Source organism: Microcaecilia unicolor, chromosome 9 (assembly GCF_901765095.1).
Source record: "Microcaecilia unicolor chromosome 9, aMicUni1.1, whole genome shotgun sequence".
NCBI lineage: Eukaryota > Metazoa > Chordata > Amphibia > Gymnophiona > Siphonopidae > Microcaecilia > Microcaecilia unicolor.
Window position 1 is genome coordinate 38,457,712 of NC_044039.1, and position 16,146 is coordinate 38,473,857.

Consider the following 16,146-nt stretch of genomic DNA (forward strand, 5'->3'; position numbering starts at 1 on the left):
GGGCCTACCTTTACCTTTTAAACTTCAATTGTCTTTATTTGCATTACAGCAACAAATGAAGTCCCCAAACTCATAATATGTACATCACAATTTCAAAACTCCTATGCATCTGTTTTCTTATACAGACACAAAAAGAAGTTAAATAGTGAGTCTGAAAATTGCCAGCACCAGCGCCAAGCTTTGACTATAGCTAGTCCATTCACACATTTTTTTTGCACATTCTTCATCCTCTTTTAAAAATCTTTCTAAAGGGGGAGGATAGATCTTACAACTGATATGATTGTTATGGCAATACAAGAGAAATAGAAACTGAGGATCTGAAATTCCATCCTCCTTCCCTCCAGCACCCTTCCAAAAGTGTAAACTATCGGGCTGATGCTCAAAAGTCGTCAGTAATAGCTCCCTTATATGGTGTGTAGCCCCACCCAGCGCTTCCCAGGATGCACTGGGCAGGGCTGGGCGCCACCATTTTGCGGCGTCGAAGGAAGAGTAGGGAGGCAGGCTGCGTCCCTCCTCCAACTAAAGTAGGGGGGCCGGGAGGGGGTTCGGGGTTATTTTTACCAGGGATTCGGCGGCAGACAACTCTGGGAGTTGGGGTGGGCTGGAGGTCCGCCCACCCCTGTTGCTCGCTGGGAGGGGGTTGACTGGCGGCAACCACCGGACCACCAGGGAGTCTTTTTCTGGGGGTTTGGGGGGGGCTGGAGACCCACCGGATCTCCAGCCCTCCCTGAACCTGGGGGGATGGGAGCGTCAGGAGGACCAGAGGTCCACCGGACCTCCAGCCCCTGTTGCTCAGGGCAGGGGTAGTCAGGGCCTGGTGGTCCCATGGACCTCCAGCTCCTGTTTGACAGGTTTGTGCTTTTGACAGCCCAGACCTATCAAACAAGTGCAGGAGGATTGTGCTGAGCGCATGCTTGGCACAATTCGCCCGCACTTCTACCCCATGATCAGAGATAATTGTGCTGCTTAAATTTGCATGCATTATCTCTGATCATAGGTGTAATAGCGGCCTGCGCATTTCCAGCGCTAGTTTAGAGCGGTTTGGAACAGCGCGGGGCTTTTGATCATGAGGGTATGAATGAGGAATAGCGAGCGATGCTCAAAGGAATTTTCATGCATATACGATGCGCAGAAAAGCTGTGTGCAGTTTGGTAGGGAAAGCGTCTGGCACATGCACAAAATATTCTCACAGTAAGAGTCGATACCCTGCACATGCTCAGGCTTGAAAAATGCAACAACTGCTCTTTGGACCCTGCCGTAGAGGTGTGCGTCCTAGGCGTGTGTTAGAAGTGTCTGCGGTAGTCTGGGAACCTCATGAGAAACCCGCTGTAAAGCCAATTATTACTATGCATGCGTCATGGACGCCATATGTGAACGTTCATGGACTATTCTTGTTTGTTACTTTTTTTTGTTGTTGTTGTTGTTGTCATTTTTGCTTGTTATATTTTGTGTATAGCAACCAGAACACTCTTCATTTTATTTTTTTTTAGGTTACACTACTGTTCCAGGCACGCACAATCATATGATATATGCTGCACATGAAAAGTGCTGCAGATCACTCTACAGAGAAGCTGCCCTTTTACACCTCGGACCTGCCAGAAAATTTTAAACGTTACAAGTAGGTGCTCCCTTTGGACTGCTTCGTTGAATACTAATAAGCTAATTTTTTTGGTTCAAATGTTTTATTAATTTTCTAAATCTCTTCAAGCAAGCTTACCCTAACGTCCCGAATTAACCTTATTAACCCACCCATATGACTCCTGATGATCACTACATCTTGTCCTTGTGGGACGGTGTAAAAACCGGATACAGCGGGATCCTCGGGATCTTCCCGGATTCGATCGCCAACATTTTAAAACGTCATTTTTCTTTTGGTAGTCATATACATATGAACATTTTACATCTAACCTCCTAATGTTTTTTTTTGTTTTCTCTGTGTATGGTATTTAACTCAGGACATTATTCATTATTCTCCCTGACCCTCCCATTTGCGCACAATCTCGTCCACCTTAAAAGGGGCGGGGCGAGCCCCCATACTATCTACAAAACAGATGAAACTCAATAAAAGGAGAGTTTAATTCTACTTCAATTTAATGTCTATATATTCCATCGTCTTTATAAACACCAGGCTTTACAAGGCAGATTACAGCCAGTTAAGATGAACCGATCAGGAAAAAGAATATTCTCACTGAAATCTGCCATCTGTATGATATAGAACAATGAATAAAAATTAGCACAACCTAAGTCCAAGGAAGACTGTGCTCTTGCAGTCCCAGATGGTACTGCTTTGAGTTGCTGTTTTGGAAACGTCTGTATGGGGACGGTGTAAAAACCGGATACAGCGGAATCCCGGTGATCGCTGCGGCCGTCAAAACAAAGGAGCGTCCGTCAAAACAAACAACCGCTTAAGGTAGTACTTAGATCCGGAGGATCCCGCAGATCTGGCTTTTACACCGTCCCTTGTCCTTGTCTCCCAATTCTCCTTCATGCTTATCCCCTAGTCTTTTCTTCACCACCTTCCCTACACCACACCCCTCCCATTCCTTTTCCTTATTCCTATCTTTTTGCACCCTTCCATGTTCACTCACTTATTCTTAAGGCCTTTTTATAGCTATGTTTACTACAGTGAGTAATATTCTCCTTACATGACTTTGTAATGATATTTACTTTGTAAGCCGCATTGAACCTGCCCTGTGTGGGGAAGTGCAGGGATACAAATGTATTAAATAAATAAATAAACTACATGTTACATGTGTGTAGATATAAACAAAAATATAAGAACACTGTCTGAACAACAGTAAAATACCCAATAAAGAAAAACAACAACAACACATGAGTGTCTGCAAACCACTGAGCTCACTTTAATACGTCTGCGAACGCTAAATGCAGCGCCAAAACCCTTTGTTTGAACGCGATAACGTACGCGCAAAACCGTCTAAAACCAGTCAAAATACAACCTTAACAAGCCCGGTAAGTTTGGAATGTCTGGCCCTAAAGTAAACAGCGCGTGCACAGAAAAGCCGGAGCAATGGAGCTTCTTAAGTTTCACTTTCGAGTACTTTCCGAGTTGCAGCCCTGAGAAATGAAACCTTAGTCAAGGAGTGAGCGCGGTTGCGCATGCGCCGGTGGATTAAAGCCCGGGTGTCATTTCCAAGCCGGCTCGTGGTGGGGCAGATTTGCTTCTCTGCTGCACTGTGCAGGGCGCTGCAACCTTTGTTAGTCTGAAGCGCTGATACTGCGTTTGCTGCTAAAAAATACTCTAAAAACACTTTAGAAATTAAGGAGCTGGTGGTAAGTTATTGGAAAGTTTGCATAGGCTCGGCATAGCAAGAAAATATTTCAAGTTCAGTTGTAACCAGGCAAGTATATTTGATTTTTTTTTTAATATGTTGGATTTACTTGTGTGAGATTCTGCTTACTGCGATGAGATCAAGCCAATTGAAGTTAAAAAAAAAGTCTACATTATGATCAAGTATGAGAATAGTCCAGCGCTAATAAATGTAAATAATGCCAGACCTCCGCTTGTCTTTTCTATGTCGGAGGGAAAGAATGAGAACTCATTTACTAAATGCTAACATCAAAATTAATATATATGACTGTTACACTGTTTGAACTAGATTGTACATCTGCTCATCATGCACCGTGAATGTATAGTCTTACTGTATCCAGTGCAGGTCTAAAGTTTGTGCTATATTAATATAGATATGACCAGTCAACGTTAAAATACACTTGGGAACTTCAGGAGCTCTATAATAACTGTTATGGGTTTATTAATCATTATTTTATTTATTGAATTTACATTTTACTTCAAGTACAAATCTTGAAATAGAAAAAGATGATTTAAGTCAATAATTAGTACAGGAACTTGGGTTTACATAAATAGTTTCAAAATATTGATCTATTTACTCATCTTTAGTCCACAATTTGGAGGCATTACACAATATTTAAGGTAAACTGAGAACATAGAATAACTACTACTACTACTACTTAACATTTCTAAAGTGCTACTAGGGTTACGCAGCGCTGTACAGTTTAACAAAGAAGGACAGTCCCTGCTCGAAGGAGCTTACAATCTAAAGGACGAAATGTGCAGTCAAATTGGGGGCAGTCTAGATTTCCTGGATAGAGGTGAAATGGTTAGGTGCCGAAGGTGACATTGAAGAGATGGGCAGGGAGGGGGCTTGGCGTATGGGCTCAGGGAGTTTGTTCCAAGCATAGGGAGAGGCAAGGCAGAAAGAGCGGAGCCTTGAGTTGGCAATGGTGGAGAAGGGAACAGAGAGGAGTGATTTGTCCTGTGAGCGGAGGTTTCGGGTAGGAGCGTACGGGGAGATAAGGGTAGAGAGGTAGTGAGGGGAGATAAGGGTAGAGAGGTAGTGAGGGGCTGCAGATTGAGTGCATTTGTAGGTTAGTAGGAGAAGCTTGAACTGTATGCGGTACCTAATAGCTTCTATGATTGAAAAAGGTGACTGAGAAGAGCACCCAGGAGTATTAATACTTATTACAGAGTTGAAGTTATTATTGCCCTTGGTTGTAACATGGGTGACTTTCAGCCAGCTTAGCCTCCAAAAAAGAGTTTAACTGTTTAGGTTCAAAGAATCAGTGGCATTCCTGGCCTGGATGGCACCCCGGGGCGGAACGCCAATGCGCCCCCCCCCCCCCCCGCTAAATGACACCTTCCCCCCCTCCGGCGAAATGACACCCCCCCCCGGGTGCACGCCGCTGGGGGGGGTGCTGCGGCGCGCACCTGCTCCGAGTTCGCTAAACTTCGCTTCGCTGCAGCTCCCTCTGCCCCGGAACAGGAAGTAACCTGTTCCGGGGCAGAGGGAGCTGCAGCGAATGAGAGACGAAATTTAGCGAACTTGGAGCAGGCGCGTGCCGCGGCACCCCCCAGCAGCGTGCACCCGGGGCGGACTGCCCCCACCACCCCCCCTTGGTACGCCACTGCAAAGAATACATATTTACTAGAGTTTAACTTTAAGACACATTTACAGGGAAAGTTCAACCAATATAATGCGCCTAATTGCAAAGCTTTCGGGCGCAATTTAAGAAACTCTTTGTCTTTTCTTTTGTGTAGTCTTAGAGACATCTGGATACATTCTTATTGTACAATCCAGGAAATCTTGTTCTCTATGAAGAAAATAACTGTTACGGTTTTAAGTCGTGGCGTAATATTCGCTGTAGCGATTGTACCTAATAGTCATACACACACGTCATCTGTTTCTTTTTATCAAACAAAAAGTTTAAATTGAAGTCTGCACTCTTGTTTCCCAGCATCTTCGTAATGGGATTTATGGTTTTTATTACATCGCTTTCCTTAGGATTACAGATAAGTGTGTAGGTCACCACAGGAAGACAGAGCTTTCCTGGTCCCAAGCTTTATGAGTGCCTTCTATGTGTTTGTTTCTGCCCTGGAATCTTCTGGCCAGCTCCTCACAAGCAGGCTTTTCATTGCAGCTTCTGGGTTCAATCACCTGAAGTTATTATTTATTGTGTACTCCTCTTCCTCTTTAACTAATGGAACCATCCCTCCCTCTGCATTTTTTGGGTTAACCTAAAGAAAATGTATCCTCCTGTGAAGGTGCCACACACAACATTGAGCAAAATGTTTACGAAAGGCTTTGATTTACTGCCCAGTTTTTCACATTCATATCTATAAATCATGCCATTTTAATTTGCCATGTGATTCTAGACTTGTTTATGTTATAACAGTAGTATTTTTTGCCTTAAGACAAGGCATTTACTGTTAAAGCTCATCCCACTGTAGGTTAAACCAGGGGCGTAGCCAGACTTCGGCGGGAGGGGGGTCTAGAGCCCGAGGTGAGGGGGGCACATTTTAGCCCCTCCCCCCGGCGCCGCTGCCACCACCACCAACTTCGACCCCCCTGCTGATGACCCTCTCAACCCCTCCCTCCCGCCGCCAACCCTCCCCCGCCGCTGCAGTCGTTGCCTACCTTTGCTGGTGGGGGACCCCAACCCCTGCCAGCCAAGGTCCTCTGTCTTTTCCCGCGTAAGGCTTCGTTCTGTTTCTGTGAGTCTGACGTCACCAAACATCAGCTGTTTCTTCAGTTTTACAGCCAAGACACTCAGGCGAGTGATCCGGCTAACATTTTAGAACAAAGGTCTTTCTCAAGACCACTGTAAAGCAGACTTCAGTTTCCAGCATTGCTTCAATCTGGATCATCGCTATTTTTCTTCACTTCAGAATTGAGACTCCTGATGTAGGCCTTTTGGCTGAAACACAACGTTGTGTCGAGTCATTATATTGATTAATAAAGTTTGGTTCATCTCTACTCTGGCACTCCTGGTTTTTTACCCACTGCCTTGCTGTATTGTGTTTATCCGTGGGACTTCGTTGAGTTCTCCATGCCTGTGGATTCTCTTCTGACTTGTTTCCAGGGGAATTCAGCCATTCTGGGAGAAAGCAGTTCTGGATTCAGGGGGTAGGGCCCTTCTGGGGACAATGAGTTCTGGATCCATGGGGGTAGGGCCTTTCTGGGGACAATGAGTGCTAGATCTAGGGGGATTGAGCCCTTCTGGGGGGAATGAGTGCTGGATCCAGGGGGTAGGGCCCTTCTGGGGGGGGGGTGGGGATGAGTTCTGGATCCAGGGGGGTAGGGCCTTTCTGGGGACAATGAGTGCTGGATCCAGGACAATGCAGCTATTCTGAGAGAAAGCAGTTCTGGATACAGGGGGATAGGGCCCTTCTGAAGGGAATGAATGCTGGATCCAGGTGGAAGCAGCCCTTCTGAGTGAAAACAGTGCTGGATCCTGGTAGATGCAGCAATTTTGGAAGCGGATGAGTGCTGGATCCAGGAGGAAGCCATTCTCAGGGGAATAAGTGCTAGATCCAGGTGGATGCAGCCCTTCTGAGTGAAAACGGTGCTGGATCCAGGTACTTGCAGCAATTTTGGAGGTGAATGGATGCTGGATCCAGGGGGAAGGAGCTCTTCTGGGGGGAATAAGTGCTGGATCCGGTTGTATGTAGCCCTTCTGGGAGAAAATAGTGCTGGATCCAGGGTGATAGGACCCTTCTGGGGGGAATGAGTGCTGGATCCAGGGGGATGCGTCCCTTCTGGGGGAAAACAGTGCGAATAAGTGCTGGAGCAAGAAAACTCCCTCCCTTCTTTGGAGAAGGACTCCTGCACTCTAAACAAAATAGTAATCCGTTTTTAAGGTGGTACTCTGAGGATCCAGAGGATCTGGGTTTTACCTTCTTCCGGACTGGGTTGCTCTGCAGAACTGCAGATATACTGGCAGTTGCTCAGATTGAAGACACTGCAAGGGAGGGGGGGCACCAGGAAGGCAAGATGTACTGCCCCTGCTCTGGACAGAGGAAGAGAAGTGCCAGACTCTGCCTTACCCTTGCTACTGTAGGAGGACTACAGAACCCTAGGAATAGTCAGGGCTGAGGAAATGGGCTCCTCTGTGATGACAGTCCTCAGTCTTTGCCAGTAAAGGATGCCCAGCACTCCAAACTTATGATTTTTGGTTTATTCTTCTGTCCATGAGTTCCCATATACATAGGAGCCAACTTTTCAAAATTATTGGGGGTGCTAAGCCCAATGAAAATAACCCCTCCCTGGACACATACAAGGAATTATCTCAATATTGGGGGTGCTCGAGCACCCATAGCACCCACAGAGTCGGCTCCAATGCCCATATATGTTGTCAGGTGTCATTGATGGATGGGCAAACCAAAAACATAAAGCACAGGATTCATCCTTTACCAAAGGAAAATCGTGCCAAATGAATCTAGTTGATTACTTTGACCGAGTGACCAAAGAACTGGATGAAGGATATGCACTAGATGTAATCTACTTGGATTTCACAAAGCCTTTGATATGATTCCTCATAAAAGACTCATGAATAAACTGAGAGGGATGAACATAGGACCCAAAGTGGTGAACTGGCTTGGAAACTAGTTGACCGACAGGTGACAGAGGGTGGTGTTAAATGGAATCCACGCGGACGAAAGGAAGGTGAGTAGTGGAGGGTCTTATGGGTCGGTACTAGGGCTGATTCTGTTTATAATACTTGTGAGAGACATTGCTGAAGGGTTAGAAAGAAAAGTTTGCCTTTTTGTGGAAGACCATTATTTAAATGATCTTGGGGAAAATCCATTGCTTATTTCTAGGCTATACTATGCAACTTTGTCCCAAACAACTATAACATTTTTTGTAATCTTATTTTCTGTTACTCAGTATATATTTACTACAACCCTATAACCTTCTGTAGCAATAGCTTTCAAACATAATCGTCTTTTTTTATTTTTTGTAAGGGGATCATGATAATGCTGCTCTCACCATATGAACACAAGGTTCAATATTTCCAAATCCATCCAGGCAAAAATGGTTGAGGCGCAAATCCTCATAGATCAACCCACATCAGTTTTTTTTATATATTGTGATAGAGTCACATCCAGGATAGTTGGGTTAAGGCAGTTTCAGTCTGAAATACAAGTCCCAGAAGGCATTGCAGGCAGGGAGCCAGGGGGTGAGATGAAGAACCCGGACTGGACTCCTAGTTGCAATAGGGGAATACATGGGTGTAAGCTGGCAGGACGTGTAGATTAGGAAACCCTGTGTGCAGGAGCTCATCATTAGTCTAATGCTTAACTCAGCTGGTATGGGTGTGGGGGAAGCTAATGGAAGGAGAATGATTGGTTGTGAGAGCAGAAGTCAGGGATTGATTAGGCAGGTGGGAAGGAGTCCCAGGGAGGAGAGAAGCAGAAGGAGAGAAGAGGGTAGAGTGAAGCAGATGCAGGGTGAAATCCCTTGGGTGTGCAAAAGTCCCAAAAGTATTTGCAGGCTGAAAACCCTTGGATAATAGAGGTCCCTAAAGTATTGAATCTACCAGTGAAGCCGATGTAAAGGGGAATCCCTTGGGGTATGAGAAATCCCTAAAGTATGGAACCCCTCCTGAAGGTAAAGAGAGTAGAAGGTAGAAACTGCTGCTTTGTGATTTAATTGTGATGATGAACTGAATGAACTGCTTCTATTTGGAATTGAACTACTGTTTATTGTGCACTGGATAAAGAGCCCAGACTGGAGCTGACTGTGAGCCTGTATTGAATCCTGATATGTGCTGATAGCCTACTGCTGAAAGGGGACTATTTGCCACACACTTTCAGGTCGCTTATATGTGCTTAAGATGGAAGGTGAATGCTGCTGTTAGAACTGTGTATCAGGCCTACTAGAAACCTGCATGGAATAAAGTCCTTAAGATTGAAGTTTAAGATTAAAGTCCTTAAGATTAAATTAGCAGATGACACAAAATTATTCAGGGTCGTCAAGTCGCAGGAGGAGTGTGAAAGATTACAGGAGGACCTCGCGAGACTGGGGGATTGGGCGTGCAAGTGGCAGATGAAGGTCAATGTTGACACGTGCAAAGTGATGCATGTGGGTAAGAGGAACCCAAATTACAGCTATGTCATGCAAGGTTCTGCGTTAGGAGTTACAGACCTAGAAAGGGATCTGGGAGTCTTCGTGGCTAAGTCGTTAAAAACCTCTGCTCAGTGTGCTGCGGCGGCTAAGAAAGCGCACAGAATGTTGAGTATTATTAGGAAAGGGATGGAAAACAAACACGAGGATGTTATAATGCCATTGTATCGCTCCATGGTGCAACTGCACCTCGAGTATTGTGTCCAATTCTGGTCGCCGCATCTCAAAAAAGATATAAAGGAATTAGAAAAGGTGCAGAGAAGGGCGACAAAAATAATAAAGGGAATGGAACGACTTCCCTATGAGGAAAGGCTGAGAAGGTTAGGGCTCTTCAGCTTGGAGAAAAGGCGGCTGAGGGGTGATATGATAGAAGTCTACAAGATAATGAGCGGATTAGAGCGGTCAGATGTGAAGCGTTTGTTTACACTTTCAAACAACAACAAAACCAGGGAACACAAGATGAAGCTAGAATATGATAGATTTAAACAAACAGGAGAAAGTTTTTCTTTACTCAGCGTGTAGTTAGACTCTGGAACTCGTTGCCGGAAAATGTAGTGACAGAAGCTGGCTTTACAGAATTTAAAGGGGGTTTGGACAGATTCCTGAGGGAAAAGTCCATTGAACATTATTATATATTTTTTTTTTTTTGGGGGGGGGGGTTGCCGGGTTCTTGAAGCCTTGGTTTGCCGCTGTCGGAGACAGGATGCTGAGCTTGATGGACCCTTGGTCTTTTCCCAGTATGGCGGTACTTATGTACTTATGAAGTTGCTGGTGGACATTTATTTCTTGACTGTACCGGGAGCCTGTGGCTGGAGGAGATTGTTCTATCCTTGGCTGCACCTAGGGGTACCTGGTCACAATATAAACACTAGGAGAGATTCTCACCTATAAACAATTAGATTATTTGGATAATCTAGAGGTTGATCTGGGACATTATAAATGTGGATCCTGCCAATGGTGTGATTTGACCATTGAAGGCCCTATGTGGCAACATCCGGTGAATGGTATTTCAATCTATGCGCGCTCTCACACCACTTGCTTGACAAATAATATAGTTTATACAATAATATGTCCCTGCCAGAAAATATACATTGGCAGATCGAGCAGATCAGCACGGGCTCGGTTGAACGAGCATAAATCCAGAATTTAGAATAATGTTATAACAGCACCGTTGGTACAGCTCTGAACGGAACATCAACATTTGCTCACTGATATCAAATGGAGAATTTTGGATCATATACAGTTGGGATGAGAGGGTGGAAATGTGCATCAACTTTTGAATTTCAAAGAGCAACGGTGGATTTTCCAATTAAAGACTCTATATCCAGCAGGGCTTAATTCGGAGCTCGACTGGTGGTCTCTTATATGATTGGATGAGAGATGTTTTGGTGCAACCAATCAGAATGCACACTTTGCGATCAGCTGTTGACTATTTAAATTAATGATTTAGGACCGACAAACCGCGGCCATTTTTTAAAAACTTGAGCAGGACTGTTCTGTAGCTGTGAGTAAATTATTTAATAGGGGAAAGATATGTTTATCATGTTTAAAATGGTACAAGATTGGATTAGATGAAAAATACAACTCTGATTCTGTTTTTTCAGGGAACCTCTTCCCTGAGGAAGATATCGAAACTTGGCCATGTTGGCGGAGGTTCTCCTGTTGTAAGAATGGTGCCAATATGAAAGATAAGTGTTAACATAAACTCTTAACTTTAAAGAAAAAACACTGGAAAATATCTATTGAAAAATAAGGAATAAGTATTTATATATAAAAAAACTGATGTGGGTTGTTCTATGAGGATTGCGCCTCAACCATTTTTGCCTGGATGGATTTGAAAATATTGAACCTTGTGTTCATATGGTGAGAGCAGCATTATTATCTGATGATCCCCTTACAAAAAATCAAAAAAAGACGATAACGTTTGAAAGCTATTGCTACAGAAGGTTATAGGATTGTAGTAAATATATACTGAGTAACAGAAAATAAGATTACAAAAAAATGTTATAGTTGTTTGGGACAAAGTTGCATAGTGTATTGTCTGGAAAGTCCCCACACAAAAATTGTGGTTATTTCTAGGATAGGCAGAATAAAATGTATTGTACTGTTTTGGGATCTTGCCAGGTACTTTTGACCTGGATTGGCTACAGTTAGAAACAGGATGCTGGGCTTGATGGACCTTCGGTCTGTCCCAGTATGGCAATACTTATGTACTTATTGGATCCATGCCCCAGTTATTTGCTGAAGACTGCTTCGGATTTATTTATTCGTTGTCTCACGTCAGATCTGTCCTTTATGCTCTCTCAGGGCTTTTTTTGCTAAAGGTAAAGGCAGTATAATTTTTACTGCTATTCTGATTAACCCCATGGCTAGTAGGAGTGAAGTTTCCAATTATAGACCAGTGGCCTCCATACCATTGTTAGTAAAGGTGATGGAAGATTTGGTGTCATCTCAACTGATGGATTACCTGACCTCACATTCTTTTCTACATAGCTCTCAATCTGGGTTCAGACCTGCATATAGTACAGAGACTATATTAATCACCTTGATAGCCAACTTTTTTTTATGCTGCTACTATACTGTGCCGTCCGATCAGTCTTTTTAAAGCCCAGACTACCTGTCTATCCAGCACAGTCATACATTAGAGTTTTTTTACTTCAAACACAGATCAGAAGGTTGTTCGTCAGACATACCATTTCAAGTATACACTTGAGTTTCCATATTCCAAAGCACATTCCGTAGACTCCTGAGGCAGGCCTGTGGCCGAAACATAGTACTGTGTCAAGTCTACAATCAATAAAATCAGCTTGAGAAGTTTAAGACCGCTCTTCCTGTCTCCAAAGTTCATGGTCGTTTTCCAAATGTTTCATGTTGGCCACATTGAACCTGATCTTGTTTGGGATAATGGGGAATATAAGTGTCTCAAATAAATAAATAATAAATGTTTAGAACTGCTGGCAGTTTCAGAAATTTGGACGTACCAAATTGCAACATTTACAGCTCTCCCACCTAGATGATTTTGTAAGGCATATCTAAAGGCCATGCTTACCTTTTTACATTCTGCTACTACTAGTACTAATACTACTACTCATTTCTATAGTGCTATTAGATATGTGCAGCGCTGTACACATTATCCTCCTGATTCTATAAAAGCCACCAAAAATTGGGCACGTTCCCAATTTGTGCGTGGAATTTAATTGAATAACAAGCCAATTGGTGCCAATAATTGGCTTTTAACAAGCCATTGTTAGCACTAATTAGATTTTATTATTATGTATGTGCATAAATGTAGGCGTCGATCTTCACGCTCAAAAAAGGAGGTGTGGAAATGGGAGGATCATGGGTGGGCTATAGGAGTGGTTTTTACTTTTCTTGCCTAATTGGAACTCTGCACGTAAATTTAGGCACAAGTCATTTGCACATGTTTTCGTTGGTGCAAATGGTTGCGCCTAACTTTATGGACAACCCCAGTGCCTAAGCACTGTTAAGGTGTCTTATAGAACAGCGCTTAGGCTTCATATATAGAATTTCCCCTATATGCAGGTACTTTCTCTGTCCCTAGTGGGCTCACAATCTAAGGGGTCCTTTTAGAAAGGCACGCTGAAAAATTACTTGCGGTAGTGTAGGCATGGGTTTTGGGCGCACGCCGATCCATTTTTTAGTGTGCCTGTAAAAAAGGCCTTTTTAAAATTTTTGCCGAAAATGGACGTGCGTCAAAATGAAAATTGCTGCGTGTCCATTTTGGGTCTGAGACCTTACTGCCAGCCATTGACCTAGCGGTAAAGACTCACACGGTAACCGGGCGTTAATGACATATGCGCGCCAAATGCCACTTGGCGCGCACCCAGTACGCACGTCCAAAAATAATTTTTCGGACACGGGTATTGGACGTACGCCAAAAATGAAATTACCGCAAGAGCCACGCGGTAGTTGGGTGGTAACTCCATTTTGGTGTGCATTGGGCGTACATAGATGCTTACGCAGCTTAGTAAAAGGGCCCCTAAGTTTTTTACTAGAGGCAATGGAGGGTTAGGTGACTTGCCCAGGGTCACGAAGAGCTGCAGTGGAAAGGTGCATGGAAAGTTAGCAAAAGTTGCATGGGGAGGTTTATACTGGCTCCAAAGCAATAGTTCTTGTTCCACAAGGGAGACTTCAGAGGAGGTGGACATGTGGAGGGTGGGGGGGAGTGCGGAGACACTGCAAACATCTTTGTTGTCGCAGGGCATAGGCGATATGTATTTAAATATTAGGAATGTGCAATCAGAAAATTTTCATTCCATGTTCCCTATGTCATTTGTGGGAATGTTCATTTTGTTCAGAATTTTTTTGGGCAAGATAGTGCACTCTTCCAGAAACAAGAATGCACACTCTTCAGGAAGATTGCATTCTTTCAAGAATGTGTATGCTTTAAATAAAATGCATACTATTGACAAGAGATGAAAAAAACAACCTAGAAATGTTATGTTTTTTTCTGCTCATTTTTATTTGACAACATGAAATGACATGGGATTTGTCATTGATATTTCTCATGTCGTTCCCAACAAACGCCCATCCCTATTAAATATCTGTACAAATAATACTGTTTGCAATGTGTGCGTTGTCTCTTAATACACAATTTGTCTTGTATAGCAGGAATAAAATAGTAAGCTTATGCCCTTGGTACCGGTGAAGTACAGAATGATGACAATGGGCAGGAGAGTCTCAGGAGAAGAGTTCAACAAAATCCATAAATCTGAAGAGACAGAATTGGTCATGGAAAAGCAGAGATATGATACTCAGGAGAACAACAACTCCTCACAATGGCTCTATAGTTCTGGTGACTTTAAAAATGGTAGGGTCATACTTGTGTATTTCTATTTCAAATTATTTGCTAGAGAAAGTTACTTTTACAGAAAATCTTTTACAAAGGGTCTTCCTGTTAGGAAGTAAGAAACACTGCAATAGTGTTCAGTTATCTGTTAATCATGCCACAGTAACTGATTAAAGAGGAAAGTTGAAAAGGGCCCTGTTGATACACTGATTGCAGTGTGAGTCATGAAAGCAGCATAGGCACATAAGTAAGCCAGACTTTCAGTTATTCTCTGTCCAGAAGAGGTGCTGTGAGGGGACTTCCAGAACAGGACAGAACTTCACTGGTAAATTATTTGCTATGAAATTGCTTTTAAACTTGGGGAAAGGTAAACAGTTAAGGAATAGCATTTAAAGTCTCAATTACAGTTTCATAGGCTCAGTTAAGGGACTATTCTTTTTTTTTTAACTCTGTTTATTAAGGTGTAACACGTGTAACTGAATGGTCACCAGTATATGAAATAAAAAAAAAAAAACGAGCAGATGCAAACAACTAATGCTAGGTACAGTCCTAGGCAACCATTTACCCATTCATAATGTGCACAACATGGAACTTTTCGCAAGCCTTATAAAATGCTCAACCAAACTAGAAACAAACACATCGATCCACCGCATCCATGCAAGAGATTGATACACGGCTGTGCAAACCCTATGAGGGACAGCAAGAAAAGTAGAAACAGGGTAAGGAATAATGTGTGTAAAGTTGTTAAAGTGGTTTGGGTAGTACAAAAATGTGATGGAGTAATCGATTCCACAGCAACTTATAATTCATGCATTCACCCATTTGATTTAGAATGGTACGTTCATAATTCAAAAGCTGTAACATCAGTTAATCTGGAGACCCAACTCTGGAAAGGAGGAGGAGTATGGGAAACCCAAAACTATAGTATAGGTTTCTTAACCAACAGGATGACTATGCTTGCTTTATGGGGAGATTCTGATCAACAAAAATCTGTTCGTCCTCAAAAAGAAGAGCTTGGTAGTTCCATTCTAAAGATGTTTAGAGAGTTTTTTCCAATAAAGCAAAGACTGTTCCATATTCTGGGCATCCCTGCAATGCATGACATCCAATGCAAAGATGATCTGTCCACAGACCTAAGCAGGCCCCCCTTTTTCTAGTCATGTATATTCTGTGTAATATCTTAAATTGAGGGGCCCTTCATGGCAACCCGGAACTACCGCTGGCCCAACGTGGCCGCCAGTGGTAGTCCCGTCTCGAGTGCACACCATTTCCAGCACGCCAGAAAATAGTTTTGTTATTTTTACCATGGCACTAATCGGTTACCACCGGGATACCGCGGGAGCCTTTACCACCACCTCAGTGGGTGGCAGTAAGTGCTCCCCGCTACATGACCATGTGGTAAGAATAATCTTAACGCATGACCACTTTATTTTCAGGGGCTTTTTACCCTCTGCGGTAAAAAGGGCCCTGGCACGTGGGAAAAACGGCCCCCGCCTCTACCGCTTTGTCCATTTTAAGGTCTTTGGACCATGCAGAGGCCAATAGCTGGAAAGTTTTGTCTCCACGTATATCTCTGCCTAATTTGTACCAAAAAGCTAACCTATTCAGCTCAGTTGGTGCGGTATCAAGATGTAAAGTAAGACTCCCCTCCTCCCAACCTACACCATGGCCAGTACATAAGGTGTTATAATAATGTCTTAATTGTAAATACTGAAAATAATGGGTAGCTGGAATATGCCAACTTTGCTGCAGCTGAGCAAAACTTGGAAACTGTCCACCCTCCACTCTCCGCACATCTCCAGTGGTAAGAGCCGCTCATTCTACCCAGTGTTGAAACTGACTCCCCCCCCCCCCCCCCCCCCCCGACACACACACACCTGGTAAGAAGTGCTGCGA

General features: G+C 43.5%; 1 protein-coding gene across 1 annotated transcript in view; it reads left to right on the forward strand.

Moving 5' to 3' along the window:
- The window catches only part of USP18 (ubiquitin specific peptidase 18), a 70,223-nt gene that overhangs the window by 499 nt on the left and 53,578 nt on the right, over positions 1-16,146 (forward strand). The window contains exon 2 of the mRNA XM_030214904.1: positions 14,082-14,271. Coding sequence (XP_030070764.1) covers positions 14,082-14,271 — 190 coding nt within the window. The remainder of the gene's footprint in view (positions 1-14,081; positions 14,272-16,146) is intronic.